General features: G+C 43.2%; 1 protein-coding gene across 3 annotated transcripts in view; it reads right to left on the minus strand.

The window, feature by feature from the left end:
• Nucleotides 1–25,085, minus strand: part of LRFN2 (leucine rich repeat and fibronectin type III domain containing 2) — a 216,786-nt gene that overhangs the window by 42,301 nt on the left and 149,400 nt on the right. For all 3 annotated transcript variants that reach the window (XM_030557297.1, XM_030557298.1, XM_030557299.1), the window contains one exon: nt 16,006–17,398. In XM_030557297.1, coding sequence (XP_030413157.1) covers nt 16,006–17,378 — 1,373 coding nt within the window. In that variant the 5' untranslated portion in view covers nt 17,379–17,398. The remainder of the gene's footprint in view (nt 1–16,005; nt 17,399–25,085) is intronic.

Here is a 25,085-nt window from a genome sequence, read left to right on the forward strand (position 1 = left end):
TCACACATTGTTTCCATAGGTTTCGCCAACATGCATTGACTGTTTCAGGCTTGATTGCATCCATTGCCTGTTTAATATAAGTGATGCAATCGGCAATGTTTAAGGACTTCCGACAATCCATCACATTAAGACTGGGATCAGCATCCACAGCGCTACGTATCTGTGAGAACGTAAGTCTTTTGTATGTGGCCTTTAAACAGCGAATCATGCCTTGGTCAAGAGATTGGAAGATGGAGGTGGTATTCGGGGGGGAAGAAAGACGACTTTAACGTAGTTATGTGCAAACCAGAGTGCCGCAGGGTGGCCAGGAGCATTGTCTACAATCAGCAACATTTTAAAGTCAAGTCCTTTCTCTTAGAGGTACCGCTTGACCTCCGGAATGAAACACTTGTGGAACCAATCCAGAAATAATGCTACTGTCACCCAAGCCTTTTTATTTGATTGCCAGAACACAGGCAGGAGATTTTTGTTCTTGCCTTTTAGGGCATGGAGATTTGCAGCCCTGTAGAGCAAGCCCGGCTTTATTAAATGCCCAGCCGCATTGCCACAAAGCAACACAGTCACACGGTCTTTAGCTGCTTTGAAGCAAGGGGCTTGTCTTTCTGATTTCGAAATACAAGTGCGGTTGGGCATTTTTTTCCAGAAGAGCCCAGTCTTGTCTGCATTGAAAACTTGTTCCGGAAGATAGCCCTTTTCTTCTATGATTTTCTTTAATTGTTCAGGGTAGGCTTTTGCTGCCTCTTCATTGGCAGATGCAGCTTTACCAGTAGTCTGCACGTTTCTGAGGTTGAAGTGGTTCCTAAAACTATTAAGCCAACCATGGCTGGCTTTGAATTCCTTCTCATCAGAAGGCTGTCCCTCTTCGGCAGGAGGTTTGAACAGCACGTAGAGGCTAAGAGCCTTTTCTCACAACATGTTGCCATCGATAGGCACACCTTTACGATTCATGTCTTCCAGCCATACGTTTAATGCCTTTTCAATCTTCACTAAAGTCTTAACATGCACCTGGCTCATCACCTTAGCAGTTATTGGAACACTTGATGCCACAGCTTGACGAATTTCTCTCTCTCAAATCCTGATAGCATAGCTGCTAAATTCATTGCAACCATATTTATGCACCATGTTGGAGACCAACATACCATCTCTCAATAAGTCCAACACAGCCAGTTTTTCCTCCAGCGTTGGAACAGATCGCTGTTTCTTCGGTTGAGCACCAAATGAAGTAGTTGGCTTGTATTTAGGGACCATGTTTAATGAAAAATATGTATCTTTAAACACTAGAATCACACTCAGCACAGCAAGATGCTCACACTATGAAAGACACATGGGAACTGAGACCGACTGAGGGAGCAACAGATTCATGTCTCCCATCTCACACTCACTCTGGGGCATATGCTTATTGGGTGGAATTGCCCGCACTATTTACAGGTATCTTTTTTTTTTTTTTTTTTTGCTGAGTGCTTATCGTTGAATTTGCATAAGCTACATGCGCGTATGATGCAACTCACCTGTAGACACCTATCTGTGCCTATCACTGTTAAGAGAAGAGGAATCTTATGCTCGTTCTCAGTTTATTTGCCCCAGTAGGTTTCATATACTGCTAAAATCGCTGTATGAATCATTTCCAGGCACATTCAACATTTCCAGGGAGTCTCAGGTCTGGTGGGGGAGTTGCTTACAATTGCATGGGCTCTAGAGTAGCCATTGCAATGTTATCTGTCATGGATCTACCAGCACGCTGTGTTTTCCACTCCTGGAACCATGTAGTATCTTACTGATGAGTGAACCAGTGTCAAGATAAATCCTTTATTGGGAATGGAAAGCATGTGCCGAATAAGGTAATAAAACTCCCTACTGTTCTGTGTAGCTGTAGACTGTGACTGCCCCATCAAGAACTTCTTTGTTTCTGCACCAGCAGCAAGCATGTGACAGGAAACCAAGGACTGCATGAAGAGTGTACAAGAAGCTTGACATCACTACATGTTCTGGAGGACTTTTCTAGAGCACAGGCTCCTTTCCACTTGCGGAGCTCAGTGAATGATGCCACACAGATCCCTCTCCTTGGGTTAAACCATAGTATACTTTCCCCTATTAATACTGTGTACATTCTGCAAAGCACTTGTTCTAGCCAATGAAACTACCTCCATTTTCATTTTTAGTCACTGTCACTTTCTGAGGCTCTTACTCTAGCAGTGTGCTATGGGGCCACATCAATCCCTGCTGCAACTCTGCAATGTCAGTGGAGCCATTATACCAGGGCTGAATTTGAGCCATTTTATTTGGCTTTCCAAATATGCCAGAGAATGTTTCATTCCCTTCCCCCACACTTGCATGAAAATGGATTCATTTTATTGTAAATATGAAAATGTTTCTATAGTATTATTATTGTTCATTATTTGGATTACAGTAGCACCTAAATGCCCACAAATCAGGGACTGGGGTCCCTTTGTGCATTGTGCTTCCACGCTCACTAGGCTTACTAGGTTATTAGTAGATTGTAAGACAAGAGACGACAGAAGGATACAACAACTACATGAGAACAGGAATAATCTATATTGAGCTTTAGAACCTTCCAGCACCCTCACCTATTTTTTTCTTCACCATCTAAACTTTGGGCCACCTTTTGACTTTAGTACAATATAGAACAAATGTCGTCTTTGTCATAAAACCATTCACTGGACATTGAAGCATGCCCCCTATAACAGTATGTTTAGCATGAATCTTTACTGCTTCAAGATTTAAGCTTCTCATACTGGGTGAAATTCTCCCCTGTGCAGAGCATTAACACAAAGCCTATGCACCAGTAAAATCTCATTACACCCTCAAAATAGGGCTTAAGGCATACGTGGTGCACAGGCCTTATACTGGCCCCTCAGCAGAGGGGTAATTTTCACCCACTCTGAGCAAGCACACTTTGCCCTTGAAATCGGCATTCCCAATCTCAGCTTGATGTTTTTTTCTAGGGCTTTGCCCAGTCTAATTTTAAACCTTTCAAGTGATGAGGTTTCAACCATTTCACTTGGGAAATGAATTGCACTGTTGTTGTTATTTGTTAAGCTCCAGCAATGTGCTCAAGGCACAAAATAAAAACAGGTTCTGTGTCCAAGAACTTAGAAGTCTGACACACAGGATACACCAGGGAAGCCAGAATGGGGAGTTAAGGGCTGTGTGTTCTGATAGATGGGGCACTGGACTCAGAGTTAAGGTCTGGGTTAAGGTCTGGGTTCCGCTCCCAACTCTACCACTCAGCTGTTGTGTGACCTCTGGCTAATCACTTCCCCTCTGTTTCCCCGACTAGCCTTTATCTGTTTTGTCTATTTAAATTGTAAGCTCTTTGGGGAAGGGACTGCCTCTTAATATAGAATTGTCCAATGCCCAGAGTCACAGAGCTCTGATCATGGTAGGGGCCTGTAGGCATTACTATAGTACAAATGATTAATAATAACTTAAAGCCACTAATGCAGTATATGTAGCTTTTTTGCTACAAGGCAACCTGTCTGCATTTTGTGTTTTGTTTCAGAAGCAGAATGTTAGAGCTATTTGCTGTGCTCTCTCTCTAATGTTTGTTTTATGTGGAGACTTTATATTTGTTCATTCCTTATTTTCCTTCATCTGAAATAAAAGATATCTAGACTGAAAATGGTATTTTCTATTAATTATCCTATTCTTTTAAACATTCTATTTGTATCTCAAATATCACTACATTTTTTCTACATATGCAGACAAAATTTCCATTTGCCCCTCTATTTTAGACATAGGTTGCACCTCAACATAAATTGAAAGAAACATCCCTTTCCTTTACTTTGGAAACTTTTGTCACACTGTGGTTTAAGATTCTTCTCCCAAGGACAGTACCAAAGATGGCATCCCAAGATAAGGAATGTAAATTACAGATTTGCATGATCCCAGCTAATTCTCAGTTATTCTTTGGGGGGGGAGGGGGAACATATTTGTCATAATTCTGCCTCTTGGAGTCTGTTCTGATAAATATTTGGTCACAGATGTTCGACAAGTCTCTTAGAGACAAGTATTTCTTATTATCCCTCAAAATTATAATAAGGACATTCAGGCTACTTAACTTTCTCACTCTCCCAATGGCAGTGGAAGAAGTTTCTGATCTCATTTGTTTTCACTCTCTGATTTGACTCCTGCCCTTGTGTCATTCCTCCCCGTTTCAGGCAGACCGATATGACACTAGGCACCCTGTATTCACACCCTACACACTACTGTGGTAAATATTTGTGCACAGTCTGCCTCGTGAGGTCTTAGATGAAAGTTAATAACACACTGTTTATTAATATCATTGTAAAATGCATATGTTAATGTTATATGTGAAGTTATGAATTCCCTCTGTCTGATGTTACTAGAACATGTTTAAAACAAGATAGGGTAGCCTAGTTAAAGGCAAAAAAGAGATCTGTCCCAGACAAAAGACTGTGGGTTTACCTCAATTTACACATTAGCTATAAACAAAGCTATCAGGCTAAGTCAGTGGGTGTTATCCTGATCCTGAACTCAAGAGACAGAGAATTAACATGCTTCTGTACCCCAGAGAGACACAGAAAGCCTTCCTGACTTGACAAACAATAACTTTGGAGATATAAGGAACAGAGAGAGACCCCATCTTTATCCTTCACCTTAGGAGACAAACAGACCAAGCAATTTGACCTCTATGATGGGTCCAGGCCAGGCTAGCCAGTAAAAGGCTGGAAAGGAGACTGTGGGTGAGAGAAACCATCTTGAACAGAGACTGTAATTTGCTAGGTTAAGTTTAACACTTTTAGATATGTGTTTTCACTTTTACTTGCTTGTAACCATTGCTACCTCTCTCTCTTATTTGGTATCACTTAACACATGCTATGTTGTTAATAAACTTGCCTTAGTTTTACTGTAAACGAATTCAGTGCTGTATTTGAAGGGAAGAGTGTATTTACCCTAGTTAAATTAATAAACTGTGAGGTACAGGGCAATTTAATAGCTTCAGTGACTGCACAGTGATAGGGGCTGCGCATTTCAGAGAATCATCTCATAGGAGTTTGGGGACTGGAGTTCACAAATTGTTACCTCCTAGGCGAGGTTTGGGCCAGGAGGGCCTTGAGGAGTGTTCTAGTGAGGAAGACAGACTGGTGTGGCAGGGAGCTGACACTTAGCTTACTCACCAGCAAAACTTATGCTTGCTGAGGCAGAGAGGTAACACAGCGTGCTCAAGCTCTGCGTACCCTCAGCAGCATGTTACAATTGACTATGTGCACTTCGGCCTTCCCCGCAGCAGCGTAATTTTTTAAAATATTCTTTGTGCACCACCTAAAAACCCCAAGGGTGATGGGCTTATTGTTTTGAATTCGTCTGTTGCATCCCTGAGATAGAAGCTGTTTAGAACATGGAAATTATCTGTATTACTTTTTTATAAATGTTATATTATCTATAGCTCTATCTCAGTGGGTTTGGTGGCTAAGGTATTGCTGGTTAAAAGGTAGCTAAACCCTGCAGGAGTCTACTAATAATGGTTGTATACAGAATTCAATTCCCTGGCTCTCCAAGGATCAATACTAGGAATCCACTGTGTGAAGAGGAGAAACTCTCTGGAGAAACGCATAAACTAGTTTGGTTGCCCTGCTCAGAACACTAGAGGATCTTCTGGCATGAACTCTGAACAAAGGGATATTAGAATGGATAAAAAGACTATCTTAAGGTGGCTTCAGGGAAGAGAAATGCTGGCTGGGGACTGCTGAAACATGTTGCTGCAGTCAAAATGTGAGGTGAGCCACAGAGTCTCACTCTGAGAGGTGTATTTCAGTGTCATATAGGAGAGTTATAAAAGAATCACCCACTTACTGGGGACTCAGTTTACAGATACCTATAGTTCAACCTCAGAGATGGAATTACAATGATGGATCACTGCAGAAGGCAAAACTCAGACTTAGTCAGACATCTAGCAGAGCTCCTTGCATGTTTAAATATAAAATGTGAAAATCAAACACCTTGACTTTCATGGTAAGCTCTTTGGAGCAGTAGCCATTTTTTGTTATGTGTATGGACACAGTGCTTGGCACAATGGGGTCCCAATCCCTGACTAGGGCTGATAGGTGCTATCACAATTCAAATATAATAATTGTTTAGCACAGCATGCTGAATTACTCTCAAGCAGTCAAAAGTATGAGGAGAAATCGGTGTATTTGGAATTCATTGACAGCTATAAACTGGTACGCCTGGGTTCGCCTCCAAGCTCTGATTCTCCGGGTTCTGTTCCCAGCTTTGTGCCACTGACTCACTGAGTTACCTTGGGCAAATCACTTAACCACCCTGTGCCTCAGTTTCCTATCTGTAAAATAAGAATACCCACATCACGAAAGTTTAAGGCTGATTGAAAACCCATTAATTTCAATAGGCTTGGGATCAGGCCATTAGTAAGTAGTTAACATTTGTAAAGTATCAGAGGGGTAGCCATGTTAGTCTGGATCTGTAAAAGCAGCAAAGAATCCTGTGGCACCTTATAGACTAACAGATGTTTTGGAGCATGAGCTTTTGTGGGTGAATACCCGCTTCCTCAGATGCATGTAGTGGAAATTTCCAGGGGCAGGTATATATATGCTAGCAAGCAAGCTAGAGATAACGAGGTCAGTTCAATCAGGGAGCATGAGGCCCTGTTCTAGCAGTTGAGGTGTGAAAACCAAGAGAGGAGAAACTGGTTCTGTAGTTGGCAAGCCATTCACAGTCTTTGTTCAATCCTGAGCTGATGGTGTCAAATTTGCAGATGAACTGAAGCTCAGCAGTTTCTCTTTGAAGTCTGGTTCTGAAGTTTTTTTGCTGCAGGATGGCCACCTTAAGGTCTGCTATAGTGTGTCCAGGGAGGTTGAAGTGTTCTCCTACAGGTTTTTGTATATTTCCATTCCTAATGTCTGATTTGTGTCCATTTATCCTTTTCCGTAGAAACTGTCCAGTTTGGCCGATGTACATAGCAGAGGGGCATTGCTGGCTTATGATGGCGTATATTACATTGGTGGATGTGCAGGTGAATGAACCGGTGATGGTGTGGGTGATCTGGTTAGGTCCTGTGATGGTGTCGCTGGTGACATAATAATGCAGCATTTGCCATCTCTGAGGTATTTCCCCATCTTTTTTTCTCTTCCTTTCATATTTCTTTTTAGTACTGCAGAACAAGCCAGTCTACGTCCTTTTCTAGGCATGAGACAAAACTTGTGTGGAGAGGGGAAAAAAAATAACCCTAAGATCTAACAGATATGTCACTGTGAAGCACCATAATATGGCATTTAATACCCCAGAAGACCTTCAGCAAACCCTCAGCACACTAAAGCGCCACTGGAAATTAGCCCAAATCACTTTTTGAGTTGTTTTGAAGCAACCTCCAGAGGTCCCCGGCAGGCTTCCTCCTGGCCTGATTTATGGGGATCTCGTTTCACCTCAAGGATGAGATTCCAGGAGAGGCACATTATTATTATTTTATAAACTTACTACCTCCGCCTGTCAAGGTGAAATGATGAATACTGTGTCTTCATCTTGTTGGCTCTAGATTTTTAGACTATTTGTCCCTCACCAACTACTTTTGCCAGCAGTTCCTTTGCCTGATGCTTAGATGTTGGAAGCTGAATGGTTAAGGGGAAAATCTTCCGATGCAAATGAGGGCCACACAGTGCAATGGGATTGGTGCACATCAACTCTGGATGGAGGGGAAAAGTGAAAAGGTCCCTCCACACTAGCTATGGGTGCTAGAGGATAGCTTGGTGGCTAGGCACCATGGCAGGTCCTGGGGACCATGGGGACACACACTCAGGTGGGCTAGAAAAGGGAAGAGACACAGCCAATTGGTCCACAACTATACAGAGCCACTGTCCACGTCCGCCATGTATAGAGTGGTCTGGCCTTAAAGAAGGATTCCATCTCTCTATCACCTGTGGAACTCCTCTGTGCAAAGCCATTTGCTCATGATTTGCTTAGAAGAGAAAATAACATAGCTTGACTAACTATAGCCAGTGCACCTCGCCTGTGATCTTAGGTAAACAGAGTCAGGCATGCTCAGGCCTTGGATGAGAGCCCTCCATGGAGTAAGCATGTGTCACACAAAATGGTGTTAGTAATTTGGGTGCTGGCACTCTTTTCTGGGGCATTGCCACTCCCTGGTCCTGAGGATGCTATGCTGTTGGATGGTTGAAATGCACCATCAAGTTCCTACATATTTTCAGTATTCTAAAGCACCCATCATCCTAGTCTCTAAGTGCTTGTTATTAACAATCCATTAAATGCAAATATAGATGTATTAGTCTCATTGTGCTGTGGAAATTCTAACTCAGTTAATTACTTCCTGCCTAGCTACAAGTTTCCATAATTGCAATTGCTGAAGTTATTCTTTGCTTTTGAATTTTAAAACATTGGTGCATTGGGTTTCTGGTGCAGAGTTGCTGCGATGACCTAACAGAGATGTGGCTGGGTGTCAGTGATTGGTTTAGTGAGCTCTCTTCTCCTAGCCTGTAAAATGTTTGCAATGAAAGGAGCTGTTATAAAGCATTACCACATTGTTAAAGTAATCCAATCCACTCCACTATTGTTTAAACGGGAGAGAGATGTGGAGCCATTTATTCATATTTTACAGCTTAAACTGCCAGGTAGATAGGTAGGTAGGTAGCTAGCTAACTAGATAGATAGATAGAAAGAAAAAGTGTTCAGGACTGTATACAATAAATTTTTCAGTCCTGAATGTATAGGTTAGAGTGCAATGCTACAGAAATCCATAATTTGTATTGTTGTTTATATCACCCTTTATATTAAATACTGCAAAGTAAAACAGGCCTAAAATCTATCATAATTGTAATGGTTGTGGAGTGTTTTTAAAACGCATGTATTTTAAGCAGAAGTACTGTGTCAGTTTCAGGATAACTGCACCTTTATTCCCCTCCCGCAGTCCACCAAGGTCACCCACTATAACTACAGACTTCTGGCTTCCAGTCATCGCCTCCCTTAGATAGAGACCTGCATCTCTCTTCCTCCTGACTTGGGTTTTTCCAGGCTGCACTATACTGACTACACTGTGATATCCCCAGTAAACCAGACTGCCTAAACAGGCCAGTGTCTGTGCTTTGCTTTCTCCCCAGAGGCTAGGAACGGCGTAATAGCCCCCAATTATAAGTTACCACACAGCTCTTTCTAAGCACATTTATTCTTCAGGTGAAAGCATTACAGAGAAAACAAATTAAAACAACAAGTGCTCCTAAACCCATGCTAACAGATTACCAGAGATAACCCATCAGTCTTATGGGGCCCTGGTAGGTCAGGTTCTTTTAACCCTTCCGCAAGAGTTCCCTTCCCCCACCCCACCCCACCCACTTGGACAGAAGGTCCTGTATGTTTGCTGGATCAGAAGGAAGGCCCTGAGTCAGTTTAAACTCAGACTATTTATCCAGAAGTCCTTACTTTGTCAGCTGGTCTCTAGAGAATCTAATCTGAACTAGTATATGCAAGCCTCCCCAAGCAGTGATGCCTCTGTAGGGACACGGTTACAACCTGACTGATTTGCCTTAATACTCACCCACTGTTTTTGGTTCCTGGAGGAGCAGGCAGCCTTCCCCCCATGGAGTGGAACACAATCATACATAAATCATGGAACAGTGGACCACAAAGATACTGCAGGAGGATGCAATATCTGTCACCTCTCCCCACTCTAGAGGTTACATTACAATCCATAAATTATATGTAACTTAGTACATTAAGGGTTTTCAGGGATATTGCAGGAAGTTGCCATATCTGTCACATCATCATTGCTTTAATCCAAAATACATCCAACAAGCTAAATGAGGCCTGAGAAGTTCTACAGCAATACTTGCAAATATTTTCCTCTTTTGTAGTAGTGGTAATAGTTAATATATTACATTATGATGGTGCCCAAAGTCTCAAATCGGAATTGCGGTTCCCATTGTGCAGGGTGCTGCACTAACATAGAAAAGAACCTAGGTCTCCCAAGGTCTAGGCTAGTGCTTTAACTGCTGTGTCTGGGTAGGGCACTGCTCTGGAAACCTGGGTTCTAGTTCCAGCTCTGTCACTGCGCTGGGTAAATACTTTCCTTCTCTGTACTTTTATTTGCCCTCTCTCTCTCTGTTGGCTGATTGTAAGCTCTTCAGGACAGGGCCTTGTGCCTGATCTCGGCTCAGTGCACTAGATTCTACTGTAATACAAAACTGCATAATGGTTCCTCCGATCTAAGTTTGCTTTAGTAATGGAGCACATTTAATTGTGCTTCATGTTGTGTGCATGCATGTGGGGAAAGACCAGACTGCTGAACACAGAATCACATAGATTTTGAAATGTCCCCACATTCACCTGGCTTCTGCCCTTGTAATTCCCACTGGCTTTCTCTGATATGACAATTAGGAAAATTCCTGCCCACTTTTCAAATAATTAGCTGTCAGAACAGAAGCAAGCAGCGGTGCTAGCTGCTGCTACCTTAGCTCACCCCTGGCTGCTGCATGGAACACCGTCATGGGCACTGAAGCCCCAAAGCAATGATTATTTCCATCCCACTTTCAGCCAGCAGGTGCCATTCTGCTTGTTTATGGGGATATAGAGGAATTCCAGCAGAAGGGGATGCCAGTTTCACAGGAGGGAAGGAAGGAGGGGAAGTATAGAAAGCAAAGAGAACTAGAGCAATAATTACTCTTACAGTTAAAAACGTTAATTTGGGAGGAATTGGAAAAGGAATTGTGAGCAACCAATGTGGCTCTCCTAATCTATACAGCCTGTGTTCTTGGATGCTGTATGTGTCAAAGAGGTCTTTGCTAGTTTACATGCTATTGGGATACTTAGGTAGCACAGCTTCTCACAGCATTCCCTACTTTACTATTCTTAAGTATATAATGCAATAGGGGAGTGTTGCGCTTTGTGGACGTCAAGAAGAGCTCTGTATAAACACAAAAGCTCTGTATAAGCACTTCTCTCTCAAACACACAGCAATAGAAGTTGACCCAATAAAAGTATTACCTCACCCACCTTGTCTCTCTAACATCATGGGACTAACACGGCCACTGCATACAACACTTGGCAGATGTGAGACAAGGGGCCAGATCCTCAGCTGGGATAAATCAGTGCAGCTCCATTGGCTTCAGTGGAGTAACACCGATTTACACCAGCTGAGGATTGGGCCCAAAGTCTCTGCCCTTTTAAGATGTTGAGCAGCTTCAGAGGTGGGGGACAGAGGAAAGAAAAAAAGATAGAAAAGATGTGTCCTGAGACCATTTTATTTAATTTCTCTGGCATCCCGTATTTCTCTCCTCATTTGCTCTGCTTGGTAAAGACATTCAGGTGAAAACTTAGGTCTTTTCTTCTTAAGACTTCTGCCATTTCTACTGGCATATTCCCCACCTGACATCACAATTCCCCCTGCCCCCGGACAGGGCCGGCTCTACTGTTTTCGCCGCCCCAAGCAGCGCGCTCAAATGCCGCCACGGACGGCGGGGGCAGTCCGTATGCCGTTAGGGCGGCACATGCGTTTCCGCGGGGGCAGCAATTCAGCAGCAGCTTCTGTCTTCAGCCAGAAGACAGAAGCTGCCCCGGCACGGACACCTGAACATAGAAGCTGCCGCCTAATTGCCGCCGCCACAGAAATGCGAGTGTCGCCCTAATGGCACACAGATTGCCTCTGCTGTCCACAGTGGCAATTTGGCGCGCTGCTTGGGGGTAAAAACACACGGACTGCTGCCCCTTGCAGATTGCCATCCCAAGCATCTGCTTGGAGTGCTGGTGCCTGGAGCCAGCCCTGCCAAAGGAGTCTATCCCAAAGGGGAGACGCCTGAATAGTCCAGAGACAGAAGAAGGGAACCATGAGATAGCTATGTGATTATAGATCCATCCAGCCCCCAAACATCCCACTGCAAATGTGTCCTGCGACTGTGCATAAAGCAGCAAAGAACTCCTTGAAACCCCCCACCCCATCTTCCCTCCTTGTTTCTGTGCTGCTCCCTACAGTATCCAAGTGTGGGAAAACCCCAAGTGTATATGGGCTGCAGGCACAGGCAGCAACCTGCCAGGCCAAGCTTTGTTTCCCTGCTCCTGTGGCACCAGTTGCCCATGACAACACATGGCAGCCTCTTGGCTCCAACAATTAATGGCCTCCAAACAGCATGTATCTGAGTGTGGAAATGGAGAATTGGGGGGAGGGGGGTCTATAAGAGAAAGGGAACCAAAAAAGGAAAAACATTAAATGGAAAAAGAAAGCAGAAAGCGAGAGGAAGACAAAACAAAAACCAAGAACAGTGAGGCAGAAGCAGAAGAGGCCATGCAAGAGAGACAGAAAGCTTTTGTTCTAATCAAAATATATCAGAGTAACTCCACCAATTGACACCAACAGAACTAAGAGCAGTCAAGGTAAAAGGGGAAGACAGTGGTCACTGCACCCAGGCATGGAGTAATAAGCTAATGGTGCCCATCTGCCAATCTATCACAAAGCAGGGGCTACGACATACAACCCGTGGGTCACGGTCTCTTTAAATACTACCGCACTTGCAAGGTGGTAGGTAGCTGAGTGCAGAGCCAAAAAAGAGACTTTTTAGTTATTTACAAATGCCATTGACACAAAGGAGATTTGGCACAATGATCACACTGATGCAGAAAGGGTGGCATGTGATATCTTACATCAGGGAAAGCAGGTTGCTCTTTAAATGCCAGAGGTAATGCCCAGGATCATCACTGCAAATTAAGACTGATCAAGTCACTGTGTCTGTAAACACAAGCACTGTGCAATACCCTTACCTAGGTGCCAGTCCATTCTTTCAACCTTGTCCTTATCACTCCAAGGCAGTAGAACACAGTAATGTACTGTTGACCTAGACCTAAGTTGACTGCAGCTGTGCATCAGAATTTCGTTCATTGAAATCTATAGGATTTTTGCTGTTGATTTCAATGGGAGCAGAAATTACAGGAGCACGTACAGATTACTGGGCTGCCACTTCCATTAGTCCTAATAACGCCAGCACTAATGAATCAAGAGCTGAGATTCGGATTTTGATAACCTTTTGCTCCATTCAGTCAGGAGAGTTAATGGGAAACATTTCTCATTATTTCCCAGGTCATTTAATTTTTATGAGGTCATTGGAGCCCTGCTATCCCATTTGCACAGCCTGCAACATGTGCAGAGTGACCCTGAGAAGACAGCGGAGACCTACAGGCCAGAAGAAAGGCATATCGTAATCAGTGTTGTATGCAATTGTCATTGAGATCAATCAATAGTTTTAACTTACAATAAAAGGGTGGAGTCCTTCACTCTTTCTGTTTGAAAATGAATTTAATGTTAATGAAAAGGGCTGAGCGAACAACACAGCAAACTTGTCCTCAATGCATATAGCATTCACAGCAGCAGGGCAAGCTTCCTCCTTTCAGAGCCCTGCCAATGCGCGTCAACCCTGTCTATATCTCTTAGATGATTACAAAATGCCTATCGCTGTGTTATTTAAACACTGAAATATTGTTTAGCATTTACACAACACTTTATATAGTCCAAAAACTGTACAAAAATTATATTTTCTAGGCTTTACTACCATGCTCATGGCTATGACATGTGAGTACCTATTAAAGAACAGCTAACTAATATTAGCAAATTAACTATGAGAAGCAGAACGGGCCAAAAGACAGGTTACTGAACTGGAGTGCAGGAGGCCTGGGTTTGGTTCCTATCTCTTGCACTGACGTGTTGTATGACCTCAAGCAAGTCACTTCACCTTGCCATGCTTCAGTTCTCCTCTCTGTAAAGTGTGGATAATGACACTTACCTTCCTTTATTAAAGGCTTTGAAATCTATGGACAAAAAGTGCTAGGTACAATTAATTGCTCCTCACAGTGTCTTTGTCAGATAGAAAGCAAAGATCATTGTCTCCATTTTACAGATAGGGAAACTGAGGCACAGAGCAGCAAAGTGACTTGTCTAAAGCCACTCACCAGGTTGGCAGCAGAGCCATTATTAGAATTCAGGACTCTGACTTTTAGGCCTCTGATCATTCCTTCAGGCCATGCTGAAGGGACCATTTCTGACATCTTCCACTCCTTCTATTCTTACCACATCACCCAGTCCCCTCCAGTCTAACCATTAGATGGTATTTCTTGCACCATTTTTATTTTTTCTGGACAGTCTTTTCTTCATAATCATCATCAGACAGTTTACATAGCTAGCTCTTGCATTAAAAGACAATTTTCAGGCCCACCTGTTTTCACAGCTGCTGCCTCGGACCTCCAGGGAAATCAAGAACTCAAACACCACTAGGCCTTACCTCTAGAGTTGGTCCTCAGGGGAAATTGGGACTATCATATGCTGATCCCTTCTCTTCCTAATATTCTACCACTACTTAGTTTATTATTCCCCTTCCACTCTACCCAGCTTCACCTGGTAGTGAAACCCAAGGTGAACACTAGTTCTACAGTACGTTAGCCAGAGCAAAGCAAATAATGTCCATCTAGTAACTGATCTGATTAATTTAATATATTTTTGTTTGGATAAAATATATGATCAGATTGTGATTTCCTCAGATTTATTCAGTATTTGAATTTTTCCACATTTTTTACTCTATGGATTTGATTTCCAGTATTCAAATTCTGAGCTGTGTCACTGAGTTGTGAGCAGCCTGATACATCACATGGTAATGTTTCTGTTTCTTGATTGGCTGAGCACATAAGAACTTCTGGCTCAAGTACTTGCATGTGTTAATTTAAAATTCGGTTTCTACAAACATTGGCATTTGCCATTTGAAATCAAAGATGAATGCAAGAGGGACGTGAGCATGAACAGAGTGAAAAGGCCAAGTGAGCACTCACCAGATATTATAGTAGCTATCAGCAGGCAGGTGAGGATTCAGCTTAAAAGCAAACACCCTTTGCTTTTGGGGAGTGCCTCCTGTGACTCTATGGGTGCCCCAACTCCCACTGAAGTCAGGCCCAAAGATAATATTCACAACCATCATCACAGACAAAAAATGCATAGCCCCTGTGTTTTGACAAGGGATTTCCCATTAGGTACAATTTAGCCCACTACACCTGCTATTGCGGTCTTTGTAGCACAAGGCAGAAAGGAGTGGTTTCTGAAGATTATTTGTTTTCATCACTAGCGTAAACACACTACATCAATCTTACATTCTTTCTTCCCAGAGAAGAGAAAAGCAGTAACACACAGCTATTTTTCCTATTTTGTTAAGGCATTTCCTACTACTTTTTTAACACCTCAAATTTACAGCATCTTTCCTTTTCATGTGCTTGCTTCCCCCCTGATTTATTCCTGTTTTATAGTGATGGAATGCCACTGAAATCAAAACTGGTGTAAAGCTTGAGTAGCACTGTTGGTTTATCAGGCCTTACATTTTTGGTGTGACGTTATGAGTCTGGTTCTTCTTTCCATGAACATTGGTGTAAATTATAAAAAGCTCTAGTAACAACATCAGTGACAGAACTCTAAAACTGGTGTAAGTGAGAGGAGAATAAAGCCCCAATATGGTTAAAGGTGCCAGATTGAAGAACTCAACGGATATCACTTATTCCTTGGAATAAGTAGAACATGGGCTGCAGACAGACAGGACAAGCTTTAATCCACACCACTTCCCTCCATACCAGAATGCTTCAAACCTGATCCTGGTTGAAGGTGGCGGAGTGGCAGGTGGGCACCTCTACATGTGGGAAAGGAATTTAATTTTCAAGCAAAGTAATTTTTGCCTTCTTTTCCAAGAGTACCAACAAGGGTGTCAACTGCAATGGTGATTTTTTCCCCCAACAAGGATGCCAATTAACTATTAAATGGTCCAGCCAGAACCTAGATACAGTAGTGATCAGTACTGTATACAGGTCGATAGATTAGATAGACAGACTTACCAAATAGTAAGGAATTTTTGTCACCAGCATATTGGGTCAGATTCAAAGCAGTGACATAACAATGACAGGCTACATCATCCATTATTAACTCAATCTCCTTCCCCCCACATGCCCATCATCTCAAGTTTCAAAGGAAAAACTGGCAGTCACATTTACCTGTAAATTAGAACTTCATCATCTGAGCAGTTATATTGCAGCTGATACATTTTAACCCTGGGGGCTGACTTGCTCACCGTCCACTTGACCAAAGCTGAGGTAGTTGTCACCTCTGACACCAAGACAGTCCTTTCTGGTGGACCTTTCGTCTCCCCTCGATTGGACTTGCTGGAGCTCGTGATGTCAGAAAGCCTGGATTTGGGTGGGGCAGCTCGGCCCGTACCGTTGCTGAGGTGCGGAAGCTGCACGATCGAGAGCTCAATGGTCGCGGTCGATTCTCCAGCAGCATTGGCTGCGATGCATGTAAAAGTTCCATAATCCTTGGATGTCGTGACAACGATATCTAAAGTACCATTATCGTAGACTGCTGTCCTCGAAGAATTCCCAATGAGTCGGTCATCTGGAGCCACCCAGTGAATGACTGGGGATGGGTCCCCGATGGCTTTACATTTTAATGTGGCAGTTTGCCCTTCTAAAACCAGCAACTTGTGAGTATGCTGGGTAATGAGAGGTGGCTCACAAACAAATTCCTCTTCCCGTACGTACCAAAAGTATCTTCCCTTTAGATTTGGAGGGGAAGCACAAGTTTCCATATCATCATCTCTTTCAAGCCGCCTTAACCAGAGCAGCTCACAGTTACAATGTAGCGGGTTGCCTCCAAAGCTAAGAGACAGAGGTGGAGAAAATGGAGTTGCTTCTAATGGAGATATTTGGGACCTGGCAAATATGGGATCTGGGGGGAGCTTTTGAAGTCTGTTAGAGGTTAGATCCAGTCTGGCCAATTTCTGAAGATCTGCAAACGTCCCCTCTGTAATATAATCTATCAGGTTATGATCCAAGCTAATCTGGTGCAGGTTTACCATCTTCCTTATAGATTCCCAGGGGATGCCTTGGAGGTTATTGTAGGAAAGATCCAAGTCTTCCAGCGTCACCAGAAAATCCTCAAAGGCTTCATCTGAGATGCTGCTCAGCTGGTTGTTATTTATTATCAAGTGCTGAAGGTTAATTAAGCCTCTCAAAATATCCTCTCCAATGTTGGGCAGCCTATTGCTGTCCAAATGCAAAGACCGAAGGCTTTCTAGATCAGCAAAGGAGTAGGGCTGAATGTAACTAATCGTATTCCTGGACAAAGTGAGGTCAACAAGGCCAGACATGTTGGCAAAGTCCTGTCGGCTGATGTTAATAATGAAGTTACCCCCGAGTCGGAGTTCAACAGTCCTTCGGTCTATGTCTAATGGCACAAAAAGGAGGCCCTTGGAGGGACACAGAGTCCCCAGCGACTCTGAGAGGTTCTGACACACACAGTATTTGGGACAAGCATTGACCGCAACTGCCATTCCAAACACCAGGATGCTGCAGAGCAATTTTTCCATGGTAAATCACGCAGCAGTACCTGCAAGAAAGGAAGAATTACAACTGAGTCAGCAGCTTTTCCAGTCATGCTTTTTAGCTAATATCTTCTCGAAAGAACCAGCTCAAATGCAGCTTCTCCCAGTGATGTGGGAGAAGCTGGGATTGGACAATAGGGGATGGATCACTCGAAACTGCCCTGTTCTGTTCATTCCCTCTTAATCATCTGACAATGGTAACTGTCAGAAGACAGAATACTGGGCTAGATGGACTCTTAATTTGACCCAGTATGGGTCAATTTCTCCCCCATAAAACACTTTTTTTTCTTTTTCTTCCAGATTCTGATGGTGACGTTTCAAACTGGAGTGGAATAGAAGTTATCCAAAATGACCATTCATATTTATAGACATAATGGTTTATGTCTGCTCATGAGTTTTGATGACTAACTGCTCTTTAGCTATACGGTAACATAATAGGCTTTACAGTTAAATATTAGGTAGCTGGATGAGGACATAACCTATCGCTGGGCAGTGCTCTCACTTAAAATCAGCGTGACTTCAGTGGGAATTATGCATACTTCTCTGAGGGCAGAAGGTGCCCACTAGTAATTACACGTCCCTGTATAATAATGTGGAGTTAAACTTAGGGTCAAAAGTTACAATTTAGAGGATAAAAATAGCCACATATTTTCCCTTCAGTTATATAATAATTATAGTGTAATTATCTGGCCAGTCCATGGGGGAGGCTAGTTCATCCCCTTCCATGGCTAAACCCATTGGACGCAGCTCAGGGAGAGGAAGTCTCCTTTAAAACTCATTGCATGGAGATTCCCTTCAACCTCACCATGCCATCTCACCCAGACATCACCCCCATGGAAAAGGCTGCAGAGCCCAGTGTAGCAGATCTCCAGGGATCTGTAGGACATCTGTGCTGGCTCTGGCCTGTGGCAAACCTCCCATTACCCTGATTTCCTTGCAGTTCAGACCCTCTGGGGTTGGGATTGCCCACAGGGTCTGAATGGAATGATGTGCATCCTCCCTGACCTGCCCAGACCCCCTTGGCCAGCCAGTCTCTACTCTCTTCCCCTGTGCAGATTCTAGACCCACAGAATGGTCTTTGTGGGGACTTAAAGAAGGGGAGCGGTGCTGTGGAGACAGTTAAGTGCCCTTCCATGCAGGAAAGGAGAGAACCACATGCATAGATTCCCCTCTACATGCAGAACTTGTTGGGGGGGAAACTATCTGGATCTTGGTAATTAACATGGGCAAAGTTTATCATATAAGTAAAAACGGGATCTGAGACATCGGTGCCTTGAATTTAAAATGCTTCTAGAGTATCTAAATTATACAGTAGCTAGAACTTGATTTCTATTCTAAAACACTTCATAGACTCATTCCGACTTTCTACATAGACCTAATCTCTTTCTCTCTTCTCATGTCCCCTGCCCTCTTTTCACATTCATAGTCTAGAACCATCTTCCTCTCTATCCCTTTGGTCTGTTGATGTCAGTGCCTTCTCCCCTTCATCTTCTGTTTTCCCTAACATCTTTCTGGTCTCTCCTTGCCTCATTGCTTCCGTCTGTTTCTCAAATCTCATGTGCAAACATATCTGGCCATCTTGATCTGCTAGAAGCATTAATTCAAAGAACAAACAAAACACACTTAGAGGAGATTGATTCAGAGGGCTAGATCATGCCTGGAACCACACACCTCTGCAGGGGAGTAAAAACACGCCCAGATCCCTGAATGGACTATCTAATCCCTGGGTCTGGATGCGCAGGCTATATGCCTGCCTACTCCCTTCATTCCCCTCACCCCATAGCTAGGGAGGGATAAAGAATGGGCAATTCTCCCTCTACCCCAGGCCCAGAGGCAAGGGGGAAGATGGGAGGGAACTGTTTCTCTGAGAGGTGTCCATGAACTGTGAAGTCACCCAGGGTTAACTCCCAGGGAGGTGAAGTTTACACACTTGTCCCTTGCTCAGGGCTATGCCTTAAAGCACAAGCCAGCCCTAAATCACTGATGAGAGGAGTTCACCTCCATTTGACCTTCATCACCTCTACTACATAACCTCACACCACTATTTGTGACCGTAGGGGCATGTAGCACCCCTTCCTGATCACAAAGATGCCTCATGCTTTCAGTACTCTTTAGTAGCATCCTTTGATAAGGAAACCTTATAAAATAAGAAAGAAGACATACTCATGCTATATTGGTTCCTTTTACAGGCCCACGTTTCCAAGCTGGCTTCATCTCATTTAATGAGACATCTCAGAGGTTTGCTTTTGGTAAGTGATTGAAATATTTATCTCCACCGCTGCATCTCATCATCTTTTATACTGAGTAACATCAAGCCCTGTGTTACATTGTCTGCTCTGTACACAGTAGGGAATTTTGAGGGAGGTGTGAGGGGGAGGGGGCATTGGGATTTTTTTCTTTAATGACGGGGTTGATCAGCGATGTTAGGATACTAGCATTTATATAATATTATTTTATGGGGGGAAGGATTGAAGCATCAGTAATTGCTGAGCTTTACAAACAAACATGACTAAGGGTTTTTTAAAAAGGACTGAATTAGTGTCTTTTTGCCTTATATATTAAATAAGGAACTAATAGTTAAAAGAGGTTTGTTAAGACTTAGCAACTATGTTATTGATGCAAATCTATGGCATAGTTAGCAAAGCTCTATAAATATCCTTTATATTATCATCAATTGCTAGTTTTCTACAAACAATAGGCTTTTTGAACCTTAATTATAACTGTGCTGTGAGGTCTTAATTTTGTATATTGCCCTACCAGCTGAAACAATAAACAAAAAGCAGCTTACAAAACAATTTTGGGGAAAGATCAATACAATTAATTAATAATAAGCCCTTCCCCAGCTTTTCTCTTGCCCCACATCTCCAATCCCCAAACATATATTTGAAAATATAAACGCACACTTAGGAGCAAAGTTTCCTTTAAGTATCCCAATTACCTAACTGCCTTTTTTCCTTTCTGTTTTGGATGCTGCTAAATATCATAGCAATTTTGGGAGACAGTCGACTGAGAGCATCAGAGTGAAAAAGGTTTGCAAAAACAGGGGTAGGAACAAAACTTAATTATGGAAAACAGGCATTGATACACAGAGAGGAGGCTGTGAAACAGGAGCTTCTAAATGGCAATGCAAACCCCAATGGGGAAACCATCTGTGGAAGATTTGACAGCTCATCTGCTATGTGTCTATGTGTTTGAGAGAGAGACAGAGAGAGAGAACGCAAATGCTTTTACCAGCAGAAGGATCAATAGCATCTTTAGGAGTGGCATATCATGACAGCTGTCATTCTGACTGTAGTATGCTATTTGGAAGTATGACTGTATTAGTTATTTTCAGTAGAAAGCCCCAGCCATTGTGACATATCACAAGCACTGGTATTTTGGTACCATAGACTTCCTTGTGATGCTCTACCTTAGGGCCTATTTATGTAATTTTTACCAAATGGTACCTTACCCATATGAATAGCCTCAAAGACTTCAGTGGAGCTGCTTGTGAGAGAACAGTGAGTACTCATCAATGATAGTGGCAGATTGGGCTCTTAATGATAAGCCACTAAGCTGGAGCCCAGTGCATTAGCGTTCATTCAGTTGTGTGCTGGCTAATGGAGCTTAGACTGCTCTTGCAACAGCAAGGCCCAGCAACAAGCTTGTAGGGTTCCAGGACATGTGCATTTGCTCTCTGCTAAGCCCTAGGAATCCATGGTACATGCAAGCTTTTTTTTTCAGGTTCTGTATGAGGCTAGAAAGTTAGTCAGTTAAGGTATGGATGAGGCTTCTCAAGGACAGAACGTTGTGGTGTTTCCAGTGCAGTTTCTTCCACCATGCCTTAGATTTTTCCCGCAGGAGGAATGGAGACTTCCAACCCAATGTTTTGATAAAAATTCAAAATTATGAACAGTATCCAAAGCTTATTGAAGATCTCCCAAGATCTAGGCTCTCTCATGATGCCCTTGGTACTTCTTGATTTCAGATGGAATGAGTATAACAATGAGAACTCCCTTCTTCATGAGATATGGTGATTCCACTTCTGGTAAGAAATGGGCTTGGGTAAACTAATAACCACCCCAAATCAGGAGCAGCAGAAGGCCCCTAAAAGTGGGAGGCCACAGGTGCCCAAACCATGGCCCCGCCCCCCACGCTGCCCCTTCCCCTCAAGACCATGCCACCCCACCCGCTCCTCTCAGCCCCACTGCTCGCTCGCCCTTATGGACACTAAAAAGGGGAGGCATGGCCCCCTGGTTGCACATTCTGGCGCCCATGCCCCAAACTTTAAAACCTAGATTGACCTTCCCACACTATAAATAGATTTTGGGATTCCACTTCCAGTAACATTAGATTGATTGAATCTATCTAATCTTACTGGAAGTGGAATCCCAAAATCTATATATATTGGAGGTGTCAGTTTAGGCTTTGGGCAAAATTTGGCCTGGCTCTTATTTTACTCAAGCCTGTTTGCTTATCCAAAAGGTACAGACTCCAAATATCCTATAACCTCCAGCTCCACTCAAATCCAGCAGCAACCATTTCACAGAATGTTGATGGGATCCTGGTGATATCTCCCTCCACTGATTTACATGTAATAGATATCTGTCAGCCAGCCAAAAGGGCAGCCTCAACTGCAAGTCTGTAAATCTGGCAAAGTTCCTGTCTCAGCACAGGATGAAAAATAACCTCTTTAGTACTCTTATGACATGTCTCAGTATGAATTAATGTGAGCACAAGGCATATAAACCTTAGTGTTCTGTATTCAGAATTCCTTATAAAGACAACTCGAGATTGGGCATCTCATTTTAGGACTGTCTCCAAGGCACTTGTTAATTCTATATTCATTGAGTTTTGCATAGAAATTCCAATCACCTTTGCATACAGTGGCACCAATTCATTACAAGGTAACTGCCTATTCATAGCTGTGGCTATTGAATATATGTAAAAAGAGAGATGGAGGGAGAGCAAGTTCTAGCCTGCTACTTGCTAGTACTGTGGGACCCAAGGGTTAAGGAGTCTAAGGGCAAGATTGGGCCTACCTCTATGCAGTGACAGGGCTAGGGGGATGGGGAGGATGCAAGGAACCATCCCTTCACCATCTTTCAGCTCTGCACATGGGCAGGTGTAATCTCTGTCTTTGTGATGTGGGGATGTGATTTTCAATATAGCTTGGTATTGGCTCAGCTCAGTGTGATCAAAAGTACCCCTGTATTCACACCCTATGCACCATGGGCATTATCTTTGTACAAAATATGCCATGTGAGGCATCATTTGAAAACTAATAACTAGCTGGCCAATAATATGATGAAATGTATGTAGCACCATTTAGTTTTAAACACCCCCCCCATGTGATGTTATTAGTACATGTTCAAAACCACACAGCCTTGCCTAGGGAAAAGTTGATAAAACAGGTTTGTCCTAAACAAAGGAATGTGTGTTTACCTCAGTTTAAATATAAGTTGTAAACAGAGTCCTCAGACAGCGAGAGGGGAAGACAGGAGACAAGGAAAATCTGCATTTCAGAAAACAGAGGCGAGAAGAAAAAAACTCTTTCACCACCAGACACCAGGTTGCCTTCTCTACTATTTGAATGAATTTTAACTAGGGGTAACCCTCAGGAAAATGCATTTCAAATGGTGACAACTATAATAGTGAAGGGAAAAAACAGCAAGTTATGTCTCCCTGTGCATCTCTTTCTTTTCCACCTAAGATGACAAGTAAAACAGCCTATGGACTTTGGGAGCAGATCCTGATCTGAAATTTGGTCAGCAATGTTACTGGGAATTTGTGGTAAGAATTTCACCTTGAAACAAGTCTAGTTTTTTTTAAAGTTTAGAAAGTGTTTTCTTTTTATTTCTCTTGTAACCATTTCTGACTTTAAAGCCTTATACCTGTACGCACCTAAAATCTCCCTCTTTGTAATCAGATAAACTTGTTTTATTCTTTAATTTAAACTAATCCAGTATTGTGAACCATTTGAGTACCTATATTTAAGGTAGCTTACTGTTGTATATTGATCCCCTTAGAGGAGCAACAGACCTAATAGGTATGTACTGTCCAGGAGGGGTCTGGATAGTGCAGAACATGTTTTTTGGGGGGAAAATCTGGGTCTGGGAGTGTGTTGGGGAAGTGTGCAGGTAGTAACCAAGGCTGTGGGAAGCCAGAGTGTGACCGGTGTTTGATGACAGGCTGCTGGGGTCAGAGTTGCTGGACCAAAGCTGTGGCTATACACAGATGCTTAGGGTGCGACCTGCATGCTGTTTGCAAGGAGCCTAGAATACAGCAGCAAAGCAAGGTGAGGCACTCCAGGTTGCAGGGCAGGAGTGACACAGTTCCTCACTGGTCTGGATTGAACTTTGGAATGTCATACTCTGCTCCCAGTGACTTCAAGGAAGCATAGTTAGGCCAATGCTGAACCCTTTAGAAAATTCCACCCCACAATGCAAGGCCTGAGGGAATCTGGCACTGGAAGTGGTGTGAGGCACACCATATGATGCAGGATGGGTGGGACCCTGTTTAAAGGTGTAGAGCAGTGGTTCTCAAACTTTTGTACTGATGACCCCTTCCACACAGCAAACCGATGAGTGTGAAACCCCCTTTAATAAATTAAAAGCACTTTTTTATATTTAACACTATTATAAATGCTGGAGGCAAAGAGGGGTTTGGGGGTGGAGGCTGACAACTCATGACCCCCCAGCTCATAACTTTGCAACTGCCTGAGGGGTTATGACCCCCAGTTTGAGAACCTGTGGTGTAGAGGATGCTGCCACTTGCTGGATTCCCCTAGTGCTCAAAGAAGCATTTGCATGCTTCAGACACAATGGGCCAGATCCTTGGCTGCTTTACACCACTCTAGAATGGTTCATCTATGAGGAGATAAATCCTATTGCAAATTACTTCAAATAATGAATAAATATGAGAATTACATGAGCCACTCCAGAATGCTTTCAGAAAAGAAAAAAAGGGATAAAATCTGGCAGACGAGTTATTCATTATGTAATGACTGAGTGCCAGATGTCTGCAGCTTGTGTGGGTGCACAAAGGTGGGAAGGGGGCTGACAGGAGCCCCAGATACCTGTGCAGGCACCAGACTCAGTCCTAACTATTGTGTTCAAAGAGCACAAGGACTTCTGGAGGTTTGCACTGGTGTTTGGGGAGGACGGTGCCACTAAGGATGTGGTCATGGCTATGCCCTCCCTCTGCACTGAACTGCACAGCTGGCCCCATCTGGTATGTGTGTGTTGGGGGAAGTGTGGTCCGTACCTCCTCAAAGCATGCAGCAAATACCACTCTGGCTTGTGCTCCTCTAGAGTTTTCACAGAAATGATGTCTGAGTTAGGCACAATGCCTCAGAGAGCTCCCACTGGGGTGTGTGCAATTTCCCATCCCCGCATACCATAGCTTTATGTCTTAAAGGCACAATCTAGCCCCTATGTATACTAATAATTCTGTGTCCTAGGAAGCAGAGACTTTCTAAAGGACTTAGGGTTCATGGTAGATAACTGAGTTCCCAGTGTGATGTGGAAACTAAGAGAGTAAATGCAATTTTTGGACATATAAGCAAGGGAATACCAAGTAGGAGTAAGAGTTGGTGTTACCTCCTTATACAGCATTAGTGGGACCATAACCAGAATACTTTGTCTAGTTCTGGAGTCCGCACTTCAAACAAGACGTTAAAAGAGTTTAGAGAAAAGCTACAAGAATGACACA

This window comes from Gopherus evgoodei, chromosome 3, assembly GCF_007399415.2.
Source record: "Gopherus evgoodei ecotype Sinaloan lineage chromosome 3, rGopEvg1_v1.p, whole genome shotgun sequence".
Lineage (NCBI taxonomy): Eukaryota > Metazoa > Chordata > Testudines > Testudinidae > Gopherus > Gopherus evgoodei.